General features: G+C 39.5%; 1 protein-coding gene across 1 annotated transcript in view; it reads right to left on the bottom strand.

Annotated features, from left to right (window-relative positions):
• Positions 1 to 26,284, bottom strand: part of LOC134575588 (transmembrane protein 150A-like) — a 175,582-nt gene that overhangs the window by 123,104 nt on the left and 26,194 nt on the right. Inside the window, exon 2 of the mRNA XM_063434907.1 lies at positions 12,046 to 12,093. Coding sequence (XP_063290977.1) covers positions 12,046 to 12,093 — 48 coding nt within the window. The remainder of the gene's footprint in view (positions 1 to 12,045; positions 12,094 to 26,284) is intronic.

Raw genomic sequence — 26,284 nt, 5'->3', positions numbered from 1 at the left:
TAGAAGGCGAGACAGCTGTATGAGGCCCAGCTCCATAAGGAATGAGGTGGGAAGCCTCTGATGTTGTAAACCGGTGTGTAGTTCCGTCTTTGGTGGTGATTAAAGAATGGGATGCTTCCCATCTGTAGGTGATTCTTGCCTCCCTGAGCACTTTCGTGACTCCTTGAACAGAGCGCCTCCACTCTAATGTAGCCCTACATAGGTCCTGTAGAAAGGAGAGTTGCATGCCCTCAAACTCAAGTGGGGTGTTCGATTTGAACGCAGAGAAGGGGTGTCTGAAGAAGTGTGGTAATTCACCAACATGTCACGGCTCCCGGCACCGCTCGGTGCGACCACACAGACAGGTTAAAGAAATTACTCGTCCAGCAGTAAGTCAGGAGCCAAGATAGGGGCGACCGCGAGGTCGCAGCCATTCGTAGCCCCGCCTCCAAAAATCACACGACGCACACGCACGTTCTGGGGTCAGAGGCCAAGCTCTGACCAATCACAGTCACAATATTTAAGCCCCAGAATACCTTAGTTCATTGCCCTGTCGTGGTTTCCGTTCCTGGCATCCGAGAGTGCTTTTTCTTGTTCTTGTATTTGATATTCCTGGTATTTGACTTTGGCTATTCTAATTTCTGGTTTCCCTGACTTGGCTTTCTAATCGACCTTGTGTATTTCTGGCTCCCTTGACCTCGGCTTTCCCTCGACTATTCTCTATCTTTCAATGTATTAACCCGGCCACGTTAAATAGTTTGGCGTGTTGGATATTATAGAAGTCATGACACATCCACAACGGATTCCGCTATGCCCCTAACCTTTAGATTATTACACCGGCGGGCATCGTCCAGTGTGTCTATCCGTGCATGCATGGCCGTGTGGGAGGTCTGTAAATGCTGGATCTGCTCAGTTGAGTCAGCTTGGTGCTGAGAGAGGATGGATATGTTTTCCTCCGTCACCTTGACCCTGTCTGTAACAGCTGACACCTCTTCCTGGACCACCGCCAGATCTGCACGGAAGAAGGCTCTGATATTGACCATGAGGTCCATAATGTCGCCTTTAGTTGCCGGTGAGCCACGATCCTCCGTCTGCATGTTAGGTGCCGGCTCTATTGCCTCCGGTAAAGGGTCAGGGGCATCCATTAAGTCCTCGGAGGAGAAAGAGGAGCAGGAAATGTCGGGCAGCAGCGCCATCTTGGATTTAGGCCGTGTGGTGAAGAGTTCCCCGGTGCTCAGATCTCTATCACCAGACAGCGTTTTAATCTTTATGGAGCGCTTCCCCATAATCTCCCCTGATATCAGGGAGTATGGCAAGGTAGGGTTGCTGAGTTTCAGGCAGTTTTAAGTCGAGATATTGCTGGAGCTCCCTGAGTATGCGACCACTCTCTGTTCTCTCCAAGTCACGCCCCCTGTGTTGGCTTTGTACCAGTTTGTCTAATTATATACTGCACAGTATCAAATCCCTATGGTTAGTTAATGTTTCTATTCTACAGCGTTGTGGAAAATGTAGCTATATAAGAATATTATCAATGTATTTGTTAAAAGAAATTATTTTTTAGTGATTTTTGTTAATGTAGACTTTATGGGAGTCCAGAGAATGAAGTTCTATCGAATGTTGCAGCCTTAAATGAGTTTAATGTTCTAGTCAGAGGTACACAAATGACACAGGTCCATGTCTTCCGTAGAACAGACAAGCCGGGATTGGGACACATTTATGAGAGGAGAAGCATAGAGGTTTTATGAAGAGATTTAAGTAAACATTAGGATTTCAAGCCAAACCCCAATTATTATAGTAAGCCAATGTGAACACTAATATAAGTTGGGGGTGTAAGATATTGGGATGATAAGCCAAGCTATTTTTCAATTAACATGTGCAAAAGAAAACATGTTTATTGCAAAAGGGAAGAAAAAAGTTCTTTGTGACTCATCATGGGAGATTAATTGTTTACACATGGCTACTGATCAAACATCATACCCATATGTATTGCATAGACTCTGCTAAAGAATTCTAGAAAATAGGAACTAAGATTTGGTTTGTGCTGAAATACTGATGTCACTGTCATTTTGCAGATGTTGAAATCAGCATTTTTATTTTTTATTTTTTTTTTAAATAAAGTTTCATGGTTACGAAATAGGTCATTAGTTTAAATCTGAATACGGAGTTCCAACAAACATCAGTCTGCCAAACCGCTCTACTCGGAAGCACAGCAACAAAATGGTTAATATTCAGCCCGATGTACATTTTATATTAATCCTTGTTAACTGCAGACACAAGGTCTGTGTCTGACTCAAGAATTCCACGGAAAAAAGCATTATCAAGAACGTAAACAATTTGGCTTCATGACCTACAGCAAGTCTGCTCTTGGTGGATTAGCTGTATAAATTGGTTAGTGTTGGAGGGGAGAGCAAAGCAGATCTTTGGAAAGCACAGATATCTGTTAGCTGGAATAGAAACATGGCCGGGATTGCAGCAATTAATCCATTACTTGCACTGGATGCACGATGTTAAACTAACTCATGAATGAAGGAGTGACCCATTTAGAAGATCAATAGCTATGATATGTAGCAAAATTACTGTAATGATCTGCTTACTGCTGTAGATTTGTTTGGTCGATTGCTCCCATAGGAGAAGACTTTACAGGAACCACTATTCTTTGTATATTTCCTACAATACCAGGACACACATTACTTCTTGGGATATGAACTTTCAACTGTAGAACGATCTTCAAATGGAACTGCAACTTTCTTGACCGTTTTTTTTTTTTTTTTTTTTTTTTTTTTTTTTACAGTCCAGTAAAATAAATCTAGAATGGAATAGGGATAAACATAGAAACATAGAATGTGACAACAGATCAGAACCATTTGGCCCATCTAGTCTGCCCAATTTTCTAAAAACTTTCATTAGTCCCTGGCCTTATTATACACTGCTCAAAAAAAATAAAGAGAACACAAAAATAACACCTAGATCTGAATGAATTAAATATTCTTCTGAAATACTTTGTTCTTTACATAGTTGAATGTGCTGACAACAAAATCACACAAAAATTAAAAAATGGAAATCAAATTTTTCAACCCATGGGAGGTCTGGATTTGGAGTCACACTCAAAATTAAAGTAGAAAAACAAACTACAGGCTGATCCAACTTTAACCCATTGTGTCACTATACCCCACTCCCTCTAGCATGTAAGCTCATCGAGCAGGGCCCTCAACCCCCTCTGTTCCTGTACGTCCAGTGGTCTGATCTCAATTATGTGTCTGTTAGTCCACCCATTGTACAGCGCTACAGAATTTGTTGGCGCTATATAAATAATAAAATAATAATAATAATAATAATAATAATAATAATGTAGTGTCCTTAAAACAAGTCAAAATGAGGCTCGGTAGTGTGTGTGCCCTCCACGTGCCTGTATGACCTCCCTACAATGCCTATGCATGCTCCTGATGAGGTTGCGGATGGTCTCCTGAGGGATCTCCTCCCAGACCTGGACTAAAGCATCTGCCAACTCAGTCTGTGGTGCAACGTGACATTGGTGGATGGAGCAAGACATGATGGCCCAGATGTGCTCAATTGGATTCAGGTCTGGGAAACGGGCGGGCCAGTCCATAGCGTCAATGTCTTCGTCTTGCAGGAACTGCGTACACACTCCAGCCACATGAGGTCTAGCATTGTCTTGCATTAGGACCCAGGGCCAACCGCACCAGCATATGGTCTCACAAGGGTTCTGAGGATCTCATCTCAGTACCTAATGGCAGTCAGGCTAACTCTGGCGAGCACATGGAGCGCTGTGCGCCACCCAAAGAAATGCCACCCCACACCATTACTGACCCACTGCCAAACCGGTCATGCTGGATGATGTTGCAGGCAGCAGAACGTTCTCCACGGCGTCTCCAGACTGTCACATGTGCTCAGTGTGAACCTGCTTTCATCTGTGAAGAGCACAGGGCGCCAGTGGCGAATTTTCCAATCTTGGTGTTCTCTGGCAAATGCCAAACGTCCTGCACGGTGTTGGGCTGTAAGCACAACCCCCACCTGTGGACGTCGGGCCCTCATAGAGTCCGTTTCTGACCATCTGAGCAGACACATGCACATTTGTGGCCTGCTGGAGGTCATTTTGCAGGGCTCTGGCAGTGCTCCTCGTGTTCCTCCTTGCACAAAGGCGGAGGTAGCGGTCCTGCTGCTGGGTTGTTGCCCTCCTACGGCCTCCTCCACGTCTCCTGATGTACTGGCCTGTCTCCTGGTAGCATCTCCATGCTCTGGACACTAAGCTGACAGACACAGCAAACCTTCTTGCCACAGCTCACATTGATGTGCCATCCTGGATGAGCTGCACTACCTGAGCCACTTGTGTTGTAGACTCCGTCTCATGCTACCACTAGAGTGAAAGCACCACCAGCATTCAAAAGTGACCAAAACATCAGCCAGGAAGCATAGGAACTGAGAAGTGGTCTGTGGTCGCCACCTGCAGAACCACTCCTTTATTGGAGGTGTCTTGCTAATTGCCTATAATTTCCACCTGTTGTCTATCCCATTTGCACAACAGCATGTGAAATTGATTGTCACTCAGTGTTGCTTCCTAAGTGGACAGTTTGATTTCACAGAAGTGTGATTGACTTGGAGTTACATTGTGTTGTTTAAGTGTTCCCTTTATTTTTTTTGTGCAGTGTAGTTAGAATAGCCTTATGCCTATACCACGTATTCTTAAACTCCTTTAGTGTGTTAACCTCTACCACTTCAGCTGGAAGGCTATTCCATGCATCCACTACCTTCTCGGTAAAGTAATCCTTCCTGATATTGTTAAACCTTTGCCCCTCTAATTTAAAATTTTAAAAATAAAGTAACAGTAGTGGAAGAACAACGTAAGTCTGTTCAGTTAGGCTTGCTGAAGTGGTGTGTAGAGGAATCGTAGAGTGGTTAAAGACAGCAAGTGACAAGCATATATGTCATGTGTAGAGGACAGGAGAACCGTTATTGGAGAAATTACACAAGAAGATGTTAAGTTTTTCAAAAGAGATGCGTTTTCAGGGAAGATTTTTGTATATTTATTTATTTTTAAAGGACTGCACAAGTCAGCACTATCTTATGAAGAAGTGACAATAATACATTGCTAGCTTGCAGTCTCTTCACATTGTCATTTTTATTTTAAATATATACTTTACTACCTTTAATCAGGGATTTACTAAAATATTACAAGCTTCATTTGGAATTTAAATAAACAGAAAGTATTTTCTCAAAGCAGGGGTAGTTAGGAACCATTTTTTAAGAGATGTACTTCACCTTAAAGGGTTGAGAAACACCAACAGTCCACCATTTATGCAATTACTTTTTTATTCAAATGGAGATACTGACAAAACCTGGACTGTTGGTGGTCCATCATGACTGGGTTGGGGACTACTGGTCTAGGAGACCCAATCATTTTACTACCAACCTCACCATTTTGTGTGTAATTAGAAAAGAAAAAGGATATGAATCCAGAAACTTTCAAGCTATGCATTTACCTCTATATTTTTAAAAATGTATTTACAAGCTCTACAGCCGATATACATTCATGAACTAGTGTACATTTCACATTTTGGATATCATTTTGAATAAATGTTGGTTAATGCACTGAAATCTCTGCCACAAACCTAAGAGGATACGAAGTTATTAAGAACATGAATTCTAAATGGCATCGGCAATTCTAGTATGCACACAATGACTAAGTGCACTGGGAGGAAGACTTTCTCAATGCATTTCATCATTCGTGACTTCTTCCTGAAGACCTCGCACACATGGAGATGGATTGGAAAGGAGAAGTTGCACCAACCGTGACTCCATCTAAAATAAGTGTTTCATCAAGATCTTTATGAAATACTCACATTGGCTCTGTTGGAATTTCACAGATATTCTTGCCCAGTCAAAAGATTTACTGAGACAAAGTAGGAAGTATTACTATTTTGTATTTCTCCTATGTCTTTTTCCTCTCAGCTGATGGTAAATAGTCTCAGTCTATGGAGACTCCTGCAGTCTCGCTGAATCCTCCCTAGACCTTGCTGTTGAAGTATCGCGCATGAGTGCGTACACGGCTTTTGACGACTCCTGGCAGCTGAAGAGGACTGGCAGAAAAAATATATAAAAATGGCAGCCGTGACGGACTGGTTCAGGGATGTATAACTCACTTTCCCCTGCAACCCTCGGCCTCCACACTGCAAGCGAAAGTCACCGTCAGGGAATTTTTGCAAAGACCACAGACGGTGACAGCGTCGCTTGAATCCCGTTTATGCACTTTAAGTTATAAGAGCTTTTAAAAGTGTACTTCGTTTTTAATACCAATACCATTTAAAAGAACTACACTAAATGTACGCTTTTCTTTTATATTCAGATGGTCGCTGAGCTGTGAAAACAGATGCTGCAAACACTATCAAAGCAGATAAAGCAAACGGGATTCTACTTTCTTCTCTTGCACGAACCTACTGCTATGTGTAGCTTACAGCACAAAGTTCTGGACTGCGATGAATGGAAAACACTGAGCTCTGCTCTGGTGGGCTCACCATGTTGGCTCAGGTGAATTTGAAGACCCAGCAGCTGTTAAAAAAATAAAAAAAGGAAGAAAAACAAACTCCAAAACCATTGTTATAACAGACAAAGGAGTGTATTTCGTTTGCGTTCTCCAAATGGTAAATCCCCTGGTATAGACCTTTCCCACCTTTTCTACATGGCAAACAGAATTAAAGCTAGCAGCGACCTGCTTTTTCGAGATTCAAGCTACGATTGCTCCTGGCTCCGACATGAATGAATAAATAGTACATTAAACGCATTTATAAATAATGTCAACATTCCGTTTTAGTGCCTCAATATATTAACCTATAGAAGAATGTTAACCCAATAGTGAGACACTAACTTTGGCTGATCCATGACTCACCTGTTAATTTGTTCATTGTTGTGTTGAGAATAAAACAGCTTGGAGTTTGTAGATGTGAACAACCAAAAACTCATATTCCCCAAAACACAGAATATTTGTAAATTAGGGAGAGGTTTTTTTACATTAACCCATTCTTTTTCAATAGTGTGTACTCGGTCCCCAATTTCTTGTCCAGAGTGGCAGATAACTGCGGCAATATATATGAATGGCTGCAGCTATAAGACTGCTCCGTGGATCGCTGCGTGCGCGCACGCACGCACGCACGCACACACAAACTTCTAAATCTGAAATGCAGGTGAGAAGAATTATTGATTTATTCAGCTGTACAAGTTAAATACGCGTTGGGTTCTAGCAAGCAAGTCAGCACTACTTTATGAAGAAGTGACAATAAATGATTGCTAGCTTGCAGTCTCCATGTCAGCTCCTTCATACATGGCTATTGTGCATCCTAAACTTGGAGAAACATCTACATTATCAAAAGCGGAAAGAACAGGAGATATAACAAACCTTTTTATTCTGAAGGATTGGCACTTCACAGAAATAGTACAAGATAAGAGAACTTCAAGCTAGCTGTGCACAGTCATATAAGGAATGTACTGTTCTCTGCTGGGTGCAATACGGAAGGGAAAAGAGCCCGTCTCTAAAACGGAGACTTTCTTTTTCTGGTGTCAGAACACAAAAAAAAAACTCAGATTTCTTCTTTGCAGACCATCTATACCAGTTTTCTTTCTATCTGGTGTGATTTTAAGGAAAAACTTGAGTTATTCATCCATCATTCTTTAGTGTCTGCACTCCTGACCTCTCAGCTCTCAATCATTAAATTGGGGCGACCTCACATCAGGAGGGATAACTATGTTGAAATGTAGGATTACAGGGAACTTAACACAGTAGAATTAGTTCAGTAGCAGGCTATGTGCAAGGAATACATGCAAACAAGTTATACGAGAGTTAGTACAATAGTTCCCCACTCACTATGGTAAAAATAGGAAGGTTATGAAGACCAAAAACCTCTTGTGACGTCTCGTAGAGCAAACCGTGTCTTGAGAAGAGAAATACGTGCGACATAAAACTAATTTTAAAAAAAAATAAGCGATATAGCGAATTTTTTTTAATTTGATTTAACTCATACCAGTGAATGAAAGTATAGCTTTTCCTCTGAAAAAAAGTTTGGTGAAGAAATATTGTCCATATGACTATAGTGGACAGAGCAGTTATTGTCACTTGGCTTCAATTGCTTCAGGAGTTCCTCCAAGAATATTTCCTTGTATCAATTCAAAACACTAATGAAGTAGGACAAAGAGAACATAACACAAAATGCATGCTATCAGCAGAATGGATTTCATACCAAGGCAAAAAAAATGGTAGGGAAAAAAAACCAAAAAAAAGTAGATAATTATGTTTAAAATTGATGACTGGTTCTTTCCCTGGTTCTGATCTTTCTTTAGGCAAATCAAATGCTAAATCTTCAGAAGAGTTGCCAATTCTCCCATTTTTGAGAAATGTATTCAATTTATAAATGTAAACATTATTGCAGTACAGGGGCAGGCTGATCTCTCAGGAACTACACATCACAAACATAAGATGAAATAGCAGTGTCTTAACACAGGCAGAGCTGGTCAGATTTTAGGCTAAAAAAATAAAAATAAAGAAGAAGAATAAAATAAATAAAAGATAACTAAAAATTTCTCCCCATCATCCATACTTCCAGCCTGCCTATTTTGGTCTATAATTTACGATTCCCTAGCAGTTCCCTACCAATTCATGAAATGAGGCTCTCTTTTCAGTTACGTAGTATTTTTATCCCCCGAGGGGTATTAAGATTTCCCACCCTAAATTTCTATGGTTTATTTGTTTCCTATGTCACATGTTTTACTTATGTAAAAAGTTGCGTTGTACCATTGCCACATGTCACATGTTTTACTTATGTAAAAAGTTGCGTTGTACCATTGCCACATGGATTCAATAAGAAGAATGTACAAAATGTTTGAAAGGCTCATACAGATGAGCCTTCCTTTTATCATACTAAACATTCATTGCTCTTTATCTGTGAATCTGGACACTGACCCTTTAGTGGGAACATTTAATTTGAATTCCATTAAAGGACCACTCTAGGCACCCAGACCACTTCAGCTTAATGAAGTGGTCTGGGTGCCATGTCCTTCCAGGGTTAACCCATTTTTTCATAAACATAGCAGTTTCAGAGAAACTGCTATGTTTGTGAATGGGTTAAGCCTTCCCCTATTTCCTCTAGTAGCTGTCTCATTGACAGCCGCTAGAGGCGCTTGCGTGATTCTCACTGTGGAAATCACAGTGAGAGCACGCAAGCGTCCATAGGAAAGCATTGTAAATGCTTTCCTATGCGACCGGCTGAATGCGCGCGCAGCTCTTGCCGCGCGTGCGCATTCAGCCGACGGGGAGGAGAAGGAGGATCGGAGGAGGAGAGCTCTCTGCCCACCGCTGGAAAAAGGTAAGTTTTAAACACTTTCCCCTTTCCAGAGCCGGGCGGGAGAGGGTCCCTGAGGGTGGGGGCACCCTCAGGGCACTCTAGTGCCAGGAAAACGAGTATGTTTTCCTGGCACTAGAGTGGTCCTTTAAAGGATCACTATATAGTGTCAGGAAAACAAACTCGTTTTCCTGACACTATACAACCATTAGGTCCCCCCCACTCTCAGGGCCCCCTCCCTTGGCGCTGAAGGGGTTAAAACCCCTAAAGTTACTTACTTTAATCCAGCGCCGGGCTCCCTCGTGCCGGTGATCTCTCCTCCCACTCCAACGTCGGCTCTAGAGTGGAGCGGAAAGTGACTGCGCGGCAAGAGCCGCGTGCATTCAAACAGTGCATAAGAAAGCATTTCTCAATGTTTTCCTATGGACGTTCTGCACGCTGAATGAGATTTTCACATCCAGCTTCTCAGAAGCGCCTCTAGCAGCTGTCAGGAAAGCCGCTGCTATGTTTACATCTGAAGGGTTAAAACCTGGGGGACCTGGCACCCACACCACTTCATTGAGCTGAAGTGGTCTGGGTGACTATAGTGGTCCTTTAACCCCTTAAGGACACATGACATGTGTGGCATGTCATGATTCCATTTTATTCCAGAAGTTTGGTCCTTAAGGGGTTAAGGCAACTAAGAATCCACAACTCCTAATAATTGCAAATTTTTTGTAGTGCTACTAGTCTATAGAAAATTTAAACGTTATTCCATCCATAAATGCATAAGCCATGAAATATAGGATAAAGATACTGCTTGATGTGGATCTTTCAGTGCCAAGGTGTATGCATGTTGCATTAGTATCAATACTCCATTGCTTAAGTAAAAAAATAATAATAATAATAAAAACCATGTTGGAAATATGTATTTAATTTTGCATTATTTGTATTGTGGTGCATCTAAAAAAAAAAAAAAAGCTTGCAAACGCTGAAGATATCTTGTCTGCAGGCTTTGCACGTCCTCCCCTAACTCAGCCCTGACTTTTTGTGCCTGTGCAATTTCAAATTCCCAATTCAGCTCAAGAGAAGTGCCTGAGCAGTTGTCTGCTTCTTGAGTTTAGTTCCACTGAGCTAAACAACCAGGAAGTAACAAGACTGGTTGTCTGATTGGTAGCCTGGGTGTTTAACAAGGTTTCATTGTAAAAGTGCAATTTTTTTTATTGAAATATGCACTTTTTCACCATTTCAGTTTAAAAGAGGTGACGACACACTCTTCATTAGCCATCTGGACCTCTCTGTGAATAAGTGTAATCTGAAATGATAAATCAGAGGCTTGATGGATGACTATATTATACAGTTTTTAGTATAATGAAGATTGGAATAAAACTTGAAGTGATCACTTATTAACAGTATTCCTGGAATTCTGCAATTGGGTACAAAGTCAAGATGGCAAGGACCAAAAAATAAATAAACTATCTTGCAATTTGCAAAAAAGTCACAACTAAATATCTTCAGGCAAATACATTTCCAGTGTTGTTTTTCCGCTACAGAACATGTATAGCACATGGAAAGTTGGGACACAACTCCCACAGTTACGGAACCAGAGTAAAAATAATTAGCTTAGTAGACAATCTTATTTTTACTCCTATGCAACAGGGAATTGATGCCATTGGCCTAGAAACAAGCTTGTGCAGGAATTCAAAAGATAATGCCTACAAAGCTCAAACAAGACTGCCAAGAATTGCAGAAAATATCAAATCAGAAGATGGCAGGCCTAGCGACAGCGCTTCCGTCGGCACGTTGATGGTACAAAATAAAACAAAAGTTTATTTACATGCTGGATTTGAAATTTGATTAGATCAGGTTTACGATGGATAAGGGACTTAAAGTAGTGCTAAACAGATTAGCTACTAATCCACTTCATGGACTTGCGTCATTTTTGTAATATTAAAAAACCAAAACAAAACACACAACATTTATCAATGACTTCAATTTTACAAGCGTGACTAATTATCTTACCATTCAGCATGCTGTAACTGTACTCCTAGAATTTAAACAAAGCTGCATGCGTACCCTCTTTCAACATCAGGACTATTTTATTAGAAAAATTACTAAATTCATTAATAAAAAAGTGCAGAGAAAATTGTGAACTAGTCACACACGCTGAAGGCACACTCTAAAAACATAAAGCAATTCCACCTGCTAAAGTGCTTTATTCATGAAAAGTGTGTATTTTTTTTTTTTAAAGTTATAAAAGTTAAAATAAAAATTACCAAGCCCTTAATGAAGAGCAACAGGAGTGGATTAGCACAACACTCCCACACCATCGTCAAGACACTTATTCTTGATCCTGAAGCTATAACTAGATCACTCACAAAATATATCTTATTCACTGGAGCATCCAGAGGAGTATTGACTAATCTGATGAAGTATAATACTTGAGAACATTATTTCTCATGAGGTTGGTTGAACAGCATAATTGGAATGGCCAACAGCCCAGTGCCATGGTTATCTATCACTGGCCTACAGCTTCAGTATTGACCATCGTGGATTCACGTGTGCTCCCTACAGCTGCATAATATTCCATGGATAGTAACTCTTGTATTAAATTCTATTCTTTAAATGCCTGCATGGGATATATTGTCAATATACATGTTATGTACTGTTTTCTTTTAAAATGGTTTATTTAAAAAAAAACTTGTTAAAAAAATAATAAATAAAATAAATTCTCAATTCTTACCAGTTTGATACAGGACATATATGGTTGTTTGATAACGCCATGGCGTACCTGCAATAAAACAAATAAAAAGAAACATATTAGACCACACTTAAGTCCTTTTATTCCCATTATGGTTTTTCGAAATGCATTTACAGGTTTTTTTTTTAAAGTTTCAAGAAGATTTTTTTTTTTTTTTTTTTTAGATTTTCCTTTACCTCCACACACAGTCATACCACCCAAGTGTCCATATTTTGAGCACAAATTCCCCTGCCTGTCTTTTTATCCTAATGTCTATTTTCTAGGATCTCCATATAGTTGCAGAGTCTGAATGCTTAACAGAGCTCCACAGCAATAATACCCACAGTAATGCGTTTTTAAAGGGACACTACAGGCACCAAAACAAATTTAGCTTAATGAAACAGTTTGGGCATATAGATTATGTGTGTCAGAGCAGTGAGACTGCAGGGAGATCAAAACTATAATAAAATGTATTTTAAAAAATCCGTCTGTGTAGTTGCGATACATTGTTCTTGTTCTAAATTATATTTTAGTTACACAAATTATTAGTAGGTTACCCAAAATGTCTCAGAATATCCACACCCCTGGCCACACACCTAAAGTTAAAGGAACACTATAGGGTCAGGAACAGAAATATGTATTCCTGACGTATAGTGTTAGAACCATCATTTAGGTGGCTTACCCATTGGAATTATTATGGTACTTTCAGTATGTGGGCATCACCTCTGTTTTGAGTCAAATTGTTAAAGAACTGTTAAGTAAGCATCCATCATGGCACAACATTCAGCTAGTCTATTTCTAATATGGACATTTCATGTATGCATCTGTACATATAAATATCAAATCAGATGACACACTTTGCCCATCAATGCAATCCAAATATGGCTGACATTGATACTGTTAATGGAGAAGTAGAACTTCCAAATAAGCCATTTATGAGCATGAAGATGGGCCATGAGAGCCTCAAGAGCCCCCAGTTTTGGTCAAACTGCTTAAAAATCTTTTAACTCAGAACAGGGGATAGCACCATAACTACTACTACAGCATGTGATGCTTAGACTTTGAAGGTGCCAATACTCCCTGTAAGTAATTCAGCAAACATGCACTGGTGGTTGGAGAGGAAAAGTAGTTGACCACTTGAGTGTGCATAGGGACACGGATCACTTGGAAACAACTCTCTCATTCAAATGTTTTAGTTTTATCCAAAACTGAAATTTTAAACAAAACAAAACAAAACAAAAAAAAAAAAAATACTGTGGACGTGCAAGGGTACAAAATGAAATTATTGAGAGGGAACAGTGTACCAAAACAATGGACGTTCATACAAAATGTCAAATGAAAGCTTCTCTCAAAATAAACGGTTACACAGTAGTAAAACAACATATTAAACGTTTATTTACCCCCCCCCAAAATAAGTTTAAAAAAAAAAAAAAAGTTATCCAATGATGCAATATGCACACATTTCTCCCCCCCCCCCCCCCTCCCCTCTTTTTTTTTTTTTAAGCAATGCATTAAAAGGGAAGTAAAGTCTATTGCATCTCACTGGGAAATAAAAATTGTGCATTACATCCTTCACTATACAAAAGAACATGGAATAATTTCTTAACAAGTGTTCCCCCACCCCACCCCACCACACCCAGCTGGCAGAGAAGTCAGCATGCTCAAGTACCAACATAACTTGAAATACTTTGTCAACTGCTATACAAGTGTCCTTAATGGAGGAGTCAAAAGTGAATGTGGGTTTTTAAATGTATTTATTGTTTTTATTGTTACTGTTCCTTTAAAACACTGGACAGCAAAGGCAGGCTGGAATTTGGCAGAGCAGGCTAAAATACATCGGATATATTAATGTTACAACATTTTAGAAGCAAACATCAAGGGGAAAATATATAAAATATATAAAATTATAAAAAAAATAAAAATACAAGTATATGGTATTCTTACTCTAGGTTAGGGTATATGAATTTTGCATTCAAGGTCCAACAACAAAATATTGCATGTGTAAAAGATCAGTAATATGCAAAAAAAAAAAAAAAAGTACCAGAACACCAGGCAGATGTGTTGAACAATAAAGTGCTATATAGATACATTCCTGCATAGGTGAACATCAGCAGAACATGTGCATTCACTGCTACGTTGGCTGCCATCTTGTGTCTCACTCAAAATCACAAGCAAAGTTAGTTCTTAGTTACTAATAATTACGTTTATAGATGTACTGCTACGTATCTCACCTGCCTTATTTATAGTGTTATCACCACCTTGGGAGTAAGATACACACACTGTATTTATTTAAGACCATCATGCATGCAAGTAGATGCGTTCAGGCCATATACAAGCTAGTCAACCATAGCAGTATGATATAATAGCACCCGAGAATTGTGGAACGATTACAAAAGGCTTTTTTTATGCAGTCTTATGTTATCTTGTTTCATGACTGCTAATACCGTAGGTCCCAACCACTGAGAGAGCATCACTACCCGTGGATCGGATTCGGCAAATATTTACCAATTCCTATATTTTAATTACTGCTAATGAATTTGCTTTATTATATTCCTGTACAGGTTGATCTAGAAAGTAATAACAGAAAGACAGCCTATTTGTCCTGTCTAGTTCATGTATTGAATGATATAAAGTTCCAGAAAGTATTGCAAATGTTATATTTCTCTTCAATTACACACATTATTATAACCACATATATTAGTCCTGTATAAAGGCAATTTTCGTACTTCGATTTTTTTTTTTTTTTTAATCATATAATGATGAAAAATAGCAACCAAACCCATATTTTGGGGGCTACAGGTCTATATATACACACTAGACTCTAGGAAGCCAGTCTGATTTATAAATAAGATGTTTGGTTTAGTCTAGACATCCCTTCTTCTATAGAACTCCCATAACCTTTTGAGAGAGTAGTGGGAAAATAAAATAAATAAAAGAATTGCAAAAAGTGTAAGATATTAACAGGACTCCATAGACTGTGTGTCGTCAGTGCTCTTTAACCGGCCTCAAATCAGCACAGTCTATCCTTAGAGATAAGATCTGAGAGGTCAAACGGTAGTTTTAAATAAACAGGAAAGCTGTGCATAGGTATTTTAAGAAATTAAGGACAGAAGTAGAACTTTAAAAAAAATAAAAAATAAAAAAAACTTACATAAATTAAATAAAGTCTTACAGATCCAGTTATTTATCACAGAAGACATAACGTGTTAAAAAAACAAAAACGCAAATTTAATGAAATTCTGTCCAGTAACTCACTCCCCACAACCATAACCAAGACTTAAACCCTTAACCCCTTAAGGATAAAACTTCTGGAATAAAAGGGAATCATGACATGTCACACATGCCATGTCACACATGTCATGTGTCCTTAAGGGGTTAAGGACGGAGTCAATTGTACACATTCTGATCAAAACAAACGCAAGAATTTGAGCGATGGGTCTGTTCACCCATAATTCAACTCTTTCATATTAAGCGCACCTTATTATATATCATTTTATTCAGGAGAAATAGAGCTTTCAATTCAGAATAATATTTAAATATGAAAATTTTATATGAATAAAATATAAAAAAAAGTGTGAGAAATAAAGGAATTTTATTTTCTTACTTATGCGCGGCATTTTCACTGTTAATGTCATAATACTGTTCGCTTTTGCTGCAATAAAACACACATTTGTGTTCAGTGATGTCTCACGAGTACCTCCCATGTCCAGGTTTTATGGGGTTTTTGAAAGTACCGGAATCAAATAGAAGACTCCATTTCAGCTCATAATGCTCCTGCTGCCAAGAACTGACATTGGCGCTGTACTCTCATGTCTATGGAGACCCTTAATAGAGAGAGCTGTTTTGCCTACATCAGTCTCTGGTGATGGTTGGGAGAAATAGCATTGCTTGATGATGGCAGCTCTGCCGAGTGTCAAGGTTTGTCAGGCGTAGTATTAATACAGAGTCAGAGTAGTCCCTACTTTGTCTCTGTATTTTCTGACTGAGTTGGAATTTTAGTGAAGGACAGAAAAGTGTAGGACACCAAGTGCAGCGTTTAGGCTTTCCGCTCAGTTCCGGTCTGCCTTATATAAATTCCATGCTAAAATTAAGTAACAGCATGCTGGAAACAAATGTAAAAAGCTTCTCCCTTTCGAGCTGCGCCTGCAAGTCGTAGCGTGCATCTCCCTTCAATTCCTTTCCTTCTTTCATTTAAGTGCCCCTTGCTGTCCCCACCTCCCTAAACCCTTAACTTTGTTTGTTAGAGGGTATCTTTTTTTTTTTTTTTTTATTATCTCCTCCTTGCCCACAAGCAAATGCGCTCTGAGCAAGTTTGTACTGACTGGACCTCACAGGGGCAGCTGTGACGTCAAAGCGGGCGTAAAAAAGTATCTACACCGCTAGAGTAACCCTTTAACCCCTTAAGGACCAAACTTCTGGAATAAAAGGGAATCATGACGTGTCACACACGTCATGTGTCCTTAAGGGGTTAAGATTATTTTATGATTAACAAATAAAAGTAACTTCTCACAAAACTTTGTAACTTCTTGAAAGTTTTCATACTGGTGTTTCAGTAACGGGAAACTATAGTGCCAGAAAACCAAAGTTATTTTCCTGTCACTATAGCTCGTTATGGTGCTCCCCTACCATGTTGCAGAAGGGGTTAAAAACAAAACAAAAAAACACCTCGGTCACTTACTCGATTCCAGCGCCGATGACACTCTGCACTAGTTCAGGTTACGCCTCTTCTCCTCCCCGCCCTCACATTAGGACTTCACCCATAGGAAAGCAATGCTCTCCTATGGGGTTTTGGGTGACCCTGGGTATCTTCATGCATAGCGTGAGAATGTCCAGCGTCAAGCGACTGAAAGTCGCCCAACGACCCAGGCGTCCCTCTAGTGGCTGTCTGGTAGACAGCCACTAGAGATGGAGTTAACTCTCAAGAAGGTAATTATTGCAGTTTATTAAAAACTGCAATGATTACCACTGCAGGGTTAAGGAACTTGGGACATTGTACCCAAACCACTTCAATAAGCTGAAGTGGTCTGGGTGCCTATAGTGTCCCTTTACGAAGAGATGGAGCAATGGGCACATTCTTTTATGATTTGTGTTAAAACACAATGACAAGATTATGGTAAAGAAAATCAAAACAAAACAAAAATTTAGTAATTTTATTAAAAAATTAGAACTCCATTTGAAGCTGCATGCCAACAGCATTAAGTTATGGATATTTAACACTACATCTCACTTTTCTTGATTTCTGTTCCAGTTCTAACACATCATGTTACAACAACTCCGACGTGTGCTACACAAGAAAGAACTACATTTGTCTCTGGCTTGTATTGTTATAGCTATTGTATCCTTTTAGATTGAAGGACTTAAAAAGACCCACAAAGATATTATAATGTAGTATACATAACAGATGTTCATTATCAGCTCAGATATGCAAGGGATAAAATTGGAAAGGAAGCCACAAAATAGTTTAACAAAAAGTCTGTGAATCTCTGAAAGATTTATATTTAGACATAACATACTTTGAAGTGGTCTTAATAGCTGAAAACAATTAGAAGTTTAAAAGGAAACGGGTCTTCTCATTTCATGTGAAGTCTAAAAAAATTCCTTTTCATGTAACCAGATGTACGCTTGTTAGACAGACAATGAATCTGTTCTCTGTAAAATCACCTTATTTTGGTACGGTCTGGAAGAAAGGTATAAAAAAAGAGGCACATTTAACGTGCGTTAACCTTTACAAAGTAAGACGGAGCAAATCTGTTGCGTACACATAAGATGGTCAACTCAAAATCTATAAACACCTTTTAAGATCTGTGTCCATTGCACCATCCAGGTTTACTGAAACCCCAGTACCAGATGTAATCAGCGTGCTCCCTAAGATATACAGATTTTTATTTTTATTAAAAGCCTCTACTCGTGCTGGCTCAGAGGTGTGTGCTCTGAGCCAGCAAAATTGTTCAATCAAAGGCTTCTCTACAAGTACTTGTGCAAGGTCCTTGGAGGAGTCAGAAGAAGTGTGGAAGGCAACGCTACGAGCTTTGCCCAGTGTTGGATTCCATGAAAAAAAACAAAAAACATTGCAGAGTTACGGTATACTATTTTATGCCATATCTCTGCATCAACTAATACTAAAAGATACACACCTGTTAATAACACAACAAATGTGTGCAGCATGCAAATGCATACCCCTCCAATTAAACACATTCCTCCTACACCCCATTATCTGCCCAAGCTCACCACTTGCAAAGGTGAAAAGGGACACTAGAAGGAAAATAAACAAAAAACAGGGAGAATGAGGATTCTATGCACACTAGCACCCTTAAAAGCACCATGGATTAGGATTCTAGCCCATGCTAAAATATTAACAGTTACCTATATCTGTAAATTAGACTCCAAGTCCAGCCTTTCACCCCTGTAATTACAGTATATTACATCTGTTTAAAGGTGAAAAGAATAAATGATGAAATGTAGTGAAATTGTATGGGTAAAAAAAAAATAAAGAAGTTTTTATGGAATAACAAACAAAAACAAAACAAAAGGGGGTTCTTCCTGTATGAACATGGTATCAATTGTAATGTCTCCATATAAATTATTACAGTACTCTAGAACAGGCTTTGTTCAAACCAAAAACAAACAAAAAGCAGCGATCCTGTCTAGCCCATTTGTAAAGGCACATATTGAGCTTAATAGCAAAATCTCTCGAGGCAGTAAATTCCAAGTCTTAATTGTGTCCAGGAGTAATATTTTAACAATTTCAGTGCTGGTCAAGCCACACTTGCCTTGGGCTTACAAGTAATTCGATCAATAATCATGCAAAGTCTACAGGTACGGATTTAAAAAAAAAAAAAAAAAGGCCTGAAAACAGTCTATTTTAGAAAAGCAAACAATTCTGATTTAGGGAGTAAACACAAGATAGCAACTATAAACAAGCAGACTTGATATTGTTTTGCACATGACATCACAAGAGTTATGCAATTAGGAGGCGAGGCTTGGCAAGTATTTGCCTAGTAGCAAGTACAAACAAGTGGTCCACAAAACTTTTGCTTAATTATGGATACTCACATGGGGTATGAAATATGGTCTTGATAGATAGAGGGGTGCTGAAGTGAGGTGTGACCTACAAGATGCCAACTCTGTTTTCTGCGACTCCATTGGTACCAATGATAATCAGCGCGTGTCTCATCCTGCAGTCACTTGCAAACACCTCCATACATGCTAATCATGGTATAGCAACAAGAATTACTTGGCTTTAGAATTTGCAGTAATCAAATAGGGCCAGTCTAGCCTAGCGCACAAAGGTTGGGACACCGTCTTAGACAATCACATACCCACACAGTGCTGGCCTAGTTTAAGTCCTGCACAATTAAAGCCTGCTGTCTCACTTCAGCAGTACCTCCAAACAACCCAAAGCATCTCCTGGTGCTTTTACAGCAGACAAATTGAACAAATTGAACGATTCAAGGAGCACCTCACTCCGCAGCCTTTGCACAAAATATTGCATGAACAAACATACACTTGGGATGCCTTTACTAGTATTGCTGGCACATAAAGCACTGCTGGGTCAATTACGTTTTTGTGAAGTATGCTTGGCTGTGCCCAGAATTTTAGAAGATGTAGGGCACAGCCCATGGCTACCTTTTAGTTATTGGGTTGCACATAAAATCTCAGTAGTGGCATTATCACAACCTTTAGACCTAATAATTTCAGAGGTTTCGTACCATGCCTGAAATTCTACTTAAGATATACTTTTTTCTTCCCCTTTTCCTTTACGATCTTACAACCATCTTGGTAAATATTGCTTAATATATGGGGTATTGTTAGTTAGCAAAAAGGCAATGGGGCTTCAGCCAGAGGGTGCATTTTATGCCCACTCCTAAAACCCACCCTAAACCTCAGTGTCAGAATCATATCAGAATCATATTCTGACACTGAACCTTCAAATGAATTCAGAGTATTATATATAAACCAATACTAAGCTATATTAATCCCAAACTTACCACATTAAACCTGAACCCGCTGCATTAAAATCCTGCATTCACAATAATACCCCCACACTGCGCTGTATACAAATACAGTATATTAAAATGGCACTGTCACATCTAATTTAATTGGAGGGGTTATTGGTCTCTCAATATTACAGGAAACTCAGGTACAATGAAAGGCTGTCATGGCTTTTCAGGACTACACTTGGGGCTCGAGCCTGGTCAGACCCCCTAACAATGCCCATGTGTTACCGCCATTACATATAAAAATCAGAAAGAAAGGGGATTGTGTGGACGGCCCTTCAAAGAAGAGGAAAGCATTATGTGCTTTTCTGCATGGATCCCTTACGTCGGCCACCTGCACTTAAAAAGAAAACGGTGAATAGTGAAGGCAGTACCTGGCCCCCTATACAACAGCAGCTTCTTTTCAACATCACACGCTCTATCAACTCCCTGATTATCCAACAGATAAACTAGTGCATACATAACCCTTGGTTACATACAGAACTGTCCTTGTACTAGAGTAGGTCTTGTGAAATGACATACATGGTTGCCTTAAGTGCTAGATTATGGAGTTTTCTATATATATTAAAAAAAAAAATGAAAAGGGGGGAGGAGAAGAGGGGTAGGGGGCTTGGGTGCCCCAGTGCAAAAACTACTGAAACATAGCAAAAGCTTAAGAAATCCTTTTTCAACATTTACCTCTTTATTGTGTGCACAGACTGTTCATAAATCATCTAGAAAAGATCATTATCAGTCCTAGTACAAATAGGAAACAGGCTTTGGCGTGTGAGAAAAAAAAAAAAAAGGAAAAAATATATATATATTTATTTGCAGCTTCTCAGAAATTGTAATGTTTTACATCGAAGGGTATATATAGAGAGTCTGGCACAGCTGAAAAACAAAACATCCAATGCCTGCCCTAGCCCAGACAGCAGTTACACTGCAAACAATATGCTCCACATACAAAATTACACAGCAGGACAGCAACATTCCGTAACAGAGTAACCACACTTTTTATTAAAGCAACCTTGAAGTTATAGAACAAAGGGCTGTTTCAGACAATCTCTGTCCTGCATACAATTGCATGGATTGATTTAATGAACCTCTACCCAGGTTCATTAAAGAGACACTATAAGGACCCACGCCACGTCATCTCAATTAAGTCGGCAAGTGCTCCTGTGTGCTTGACCCTACGATGTAAAACATTGCAATTTCTGAGAAGCTGCAATGATTATACAGGAGGGTTAACGGCACCTCTAGAGGCACTTTCAGGTTCCCTAGCAGTTTTACTCTTTTCAACGACGTCATGCTTTTCATGAGGACATCTAATTTCTTCAAATTCCTCACAGGAAAACATCAATTCAATGTTTTCCAATGGAAAAAGCTTTAATGTGCTGTGATCTTGCAGGAGGAGGAGACCTAGCCCGCACTGGAAAAAAAGCTACGTAAAATATTTTTTAAAAGCAAATTTTATGCTGGGCTGGGGTAGGGACAGTATAGCATTAGGAATATAGGTTTGTATTGCCAACGCTAAAGTGTTCCTTTAAACTTGAAACAAGGTTATGGAGAATTATGAAAAACCGAGCCATTGCCCACAAACACACACATACAGAATTATTAGCAGCAGAGTCCATTCACCTAGCAAGGGTCCATTCATAACATCAATGAATAGAGATGCCCAAGTGGTTCTATTGTATTGACACACGCATATCTATTAGATTACATAAGAAGGGAGCTGGGCCACATTCTTGCTGGGTACCAAGATCTTTAGGAAATGCATGCATGTGATTTTACTAGATTCTCTTTATTTCCATTGGGAGGCAATTTAGTATTATTTAGTGCAAATATTTTGTTTTAAATAGTGTGCATCATCATACTTCGACAACACTCCAAGCATAACCACTACAGTTGGTCTTCTTATCTGTTGTCCGCTGGGTGCCAGCCTCCATGGAGAGCCAGAAGCCCCTGCCAGGAGCTAAACCATGCCATACAACTCACTGAGTAAGAGCATAAGCAGATTGCTCTCAGCCAATGAGTTAAAGCCTGCACTGCTTAGCTCAGACAGAGATTCCACCACTTAATCAGGCTGAGACGAAGTCCTAAAAGAAAACAGCTAAGTTGTCAATTCATTAGTAAACCGTTTCATTACTTACACTGGGGCAGCTCCAGGGCAATACTGGCACCACAACCACTACAGTGTGTTGTACTTGTTATGGTGCTTGGAGTGATCCTTTAACATGGCAAGTTTGTTAAAAAGGGGAACTCTAAGCCCGCTCTCCTGGTGCTGTCCCACTACAAGAAGTGAGATTGTTTTCTCATAGTTTGTCACCTATCCTTAAGGTCTTCAACTCGACACTTTCAGCCAATTAATTATGTCGAGATCTGGACAAAACGGATATATTTAAAAAGCAGTACCTCTCCTGCTTTAGCAATATCATAGAAGACACTGGCAGGCCGATTATCCAGTTAAGAGTCAAACTGTTGAAAAAGAGTTTGACTCCCTAAAGTGGAGCGGCTCTAAAAAAATAAATTCTGGTACCATATTCATTAGAGTGGGCTGTAATTGTTATGGTGCCACTTTAAACACCACAACCACTATATTATTTCATCGCTTCCCCCATCAAACCCACTGTTGAAAATTCATATGCAATATGCACAAAAACTCACAGGCCTTAAATACAGACAGTTGTTGCCATATCTGCATGAATGGCAATGTTTGCAATGCTGGATTTAAATGGGGACTATGGCACTATAGAATTACGAATACATATTTGTATTCGAAACACTATGGCGTTCCTTTAACTGCAAACTCAACCAAGTCACATGCAGAAACTAAAAGGAGGATGCTCAAATGTCTTGTTTAGATCATTCAGTGTCTGCTCACAGCTAAGACAACGTGGAAGCTCACAAGGAGAAAAACCAACAGTGAATATTAGTTATTTATGAATAATTTAGGTGAAGATTAATCACATGAGCCTAAAGATAAATATTGGCAACAGATAGATCACAATTTTGACAACGTGGATATCCTCATGAAAGCACTAGGTTTACCAAAGATGATTTGGGAAAGATACCGTCAATGGCAGGTGTCCATCAAGAACTTTTGCAGATTATAGCACTTGTCTAGTGAATTACACAGTTTGCTAATTATATGTAGCCACAATGCGAGTTACATAATTTTTTTTTAAAACACATTTAATATTATAGTGCGCGTTATCCATTAATTTTCAAACTAAAGGGAAAAACACAATTATTGATCTGTGTACATGGATTTACTCCAGCATACATTAGGCTATGTCCATTAGAGGCACTACGTATTACGCAAAGTAATATTTTGTTAAAGGGGAGAGGTCACTTCTTTGGGAATTATGCAATAGGCCGAACAATGTAAATCACCTATAACTTGTGTTAAATTTTTTATTTTTTTTTTCGATGCTTAGAGTTCATTTAAATTTACATTACAAGATTTGGCAAATAACACCAGTATCCGGTTCAGTTCAGGCACACATTGCAAATAAAGGAGACATAACATTGTTTCGGATCTTTTCTTCTTTATGTATGCTGACTGCCCATGTGTTAAAAATGAAATGCATAAATCCACACTCAAAATCCACAGGGTTCAAAATTTCCAATTGTCACTAGCCATTGGCAAGTAAAAATTTAGTTCTGGCGAGTTGAAATTCAGCCCTGGTGAGAGTGCCATGGAGCCTCCACTCCAGGACTGCAGTGGCAAGTAACTTAACGTCTGGCTAGCAGTGCATGACTTGGAATTTTAAAGTGACACCGTCATTCCCCCTGAATCTTTATGAAATACTCATTATGACCGTGTTGGAATTTCACTGAAATTTGAACCTAGTCAAAGGATATACAAGTACACAGGGAGATATTTGTTGGTGTGTACTGCCTCCGCCTTACTTTCTTTTACACAAGGCAGAGCCCAAGTGTTATTCCCTGCACCTATCATCAGCGACGGCTGCAGGGAATTGGCTGTATCTACGGAGGATCCTGCGATCTCACGGAATCCCCCACAGTCCTCAATGCTGCGCAAGATAACAGCAGTGATGTCGGAGCATAGAAGAACCAAGATGGCAGCACCCGCAAGGTACAGGTTCAGGTAATTAAACTCACCTTTATCTGCCACTAGACCAAGCATGTCAAACTCAAAGGCTAACATGCCCCAATAGACAAGGTTTAAGTTTATGTGGGCCGCAAAAAAACAAACTTCGGTTTTCATAGAAACGCAAGTTTATTTTGAAAAGTACAGTATAAAAAAAGTTGCCTGACATTGGACGACCTCAAGCTCATTGGGCTTCAAAGTAAACAAAAGAGCGAATTGATTTTAAGGAGACATGCATTTGCATATAACTAATGATTCAGTCCAACTACCTCAACATATTAAGAAAAGCTTGGTAATAGGACTGAAATTGTGAATGTATGCTGTTGCACACCTGTAAAAAAAAACAAAAAAAAAAACAATGTTATTTTGTTGATTTTGAAGTCCTGTGAGTGTGTTCTTCGCTTTGGCTGGGATCATCGAACTTTATGTTCTCAGCCAATCCAATGCTTTTCCTTAGGAAAGCATTGGGACGCTATTGTGCATGTGTGGCAAAAAGCTGCGTGGCCAATCAGCATCTCCATCGGGAACGTTCAGCGCCTCCATGCAGACCCAATTTAATACACTGCCCACAAATGCAATACACTGCCCCCTCCACCCAATCTAATACATTGCCCCCTCTCTCCTCCGATTTAATACACTGCCCTCTCCCACCACTCTACTAAACTGCCCCACATCCTCCCCCAATTTAATACACTGTCCCCGAAAACGAAAAATATACCCACAAACTGATTTAATAAACTGCACCAAATAAAAATGCCACTCTGATAATGAATTTTCGTAGCCCTCTCTGAGCAAAGTAATAAATGTTTGCCATCGTCATTCTGTGATATCTTTAAATGAAACAAGATCATCTTGTGCTCCATCCAAAACTTAGACTGTCATGTGTTTATATACTTCTCAAGCAGCAGAATTTTAAATCACATGCAATTTTCACATTCTAGAAACATACGACTGCAATTTACAGCAGGTTAATCAACAGGCTTACAAAATATTTTGAGCTATAATTCAGCGGTCATTTACAGTTCTCACGACCCCTTCACACCTTTGTCTCTCACCACACAAAGATGCTTCAACTTCAAAAGTCTAAAAATAAATACATTTAAAAAAAAATCACTGCACTGACATTACAGTACAGAAAGCAAGAGAAATCTAGGGAAAAAGTGAATTAACAGCTTTTGTAACTCCTGGTCTCCTTGGGGATGAGAGCAAAACACTGCTAAACGCTGGGTAGTATCCAGCTCGCAACACAACGCATTACCAGAGTCTTCTTTGAAAATGAACAAAACGCATTTTTGAAGAGTTCAAGACAAGGCTAAATACCAATCAGAGACTGCAATAACTGTAATAATGGATATACAAAAACATTTCCAGCAACCAAACCAACACTGGATACTCGTAGTTCCAATTTGAAGAGGAATTGGCAAGTCTCAGAAAAACAAATAATGATGTATTGTGCCTAGGGAGATATATAGAGGTGGAAAAAATAAACGTTATCCAACCTTCTTCAAAGTCCACAGTTAGGAGAATGTGATTAAACAAAACACATTTCATGGGATTGACTGAAAATATTACTCTGACAATAGGCCAAGAGTTACAGAAACACAAACGGTGAGGGCTTCTTAAGGTTCCTCTCAGTATCGAAGGTAAAATACAGAATCCTTCTTGTTTTTGTTAATACTTGTACAATTTCTTTCTTCCTTTTTTTTTTTTTTTGGAATGTCTGTTGTAAAAATGTACAGAGCTCTGCAGGTGACACCCACTTTTTCCCCCCCATAATGCTATCTCGTAGGCAAGATTTAGTAGATTGTGTGCACAACTTAAGAAAGTTGTAGCAGAGATATAGTTAACTCACAATTTAATAAGTACTACGCATGAGTTTATATCCAGGGCAGCAAGGCAGACGCTTACCTCCCTGCTGCCTTGCAGGCTTCGGTCACAACATCTGGAAAGGGCCAGGAACCCACAAGGCCAAGTGCGCCACTCCCCATTGTGGAGGATAGCCTCAGTGCAGCTAAAGGAAGCTGCCACCAGCAAGGTCCTCGCTGGCGGGTTGCCTGGTCCACTGGGGAGTCTGACAGCAGAAGTCGCATCCCCCTGACGTCATTGAGGGGCCAGACGAGTCTGTCGCCTTATGGGCGCTCATCCAGGG

Source organism: Pelobates fuscus, chromosome 10 (genome assembly GCF_036172605.1).
Source record: "Pelobates fuscus isolate aPelFus1 chromosome 10, aPelFus1.pri, whole genome shotgun sequence".
NCBI classification, from domain to species: Eukaryota; Metazoa; Chordata; class Amphibia; order Anura; family Pelobatidae; genus Pelobates; species Pelobates fuscus.
This window is presented reverse-complemented; position numbering and strand designations above follow the sequence as displayed.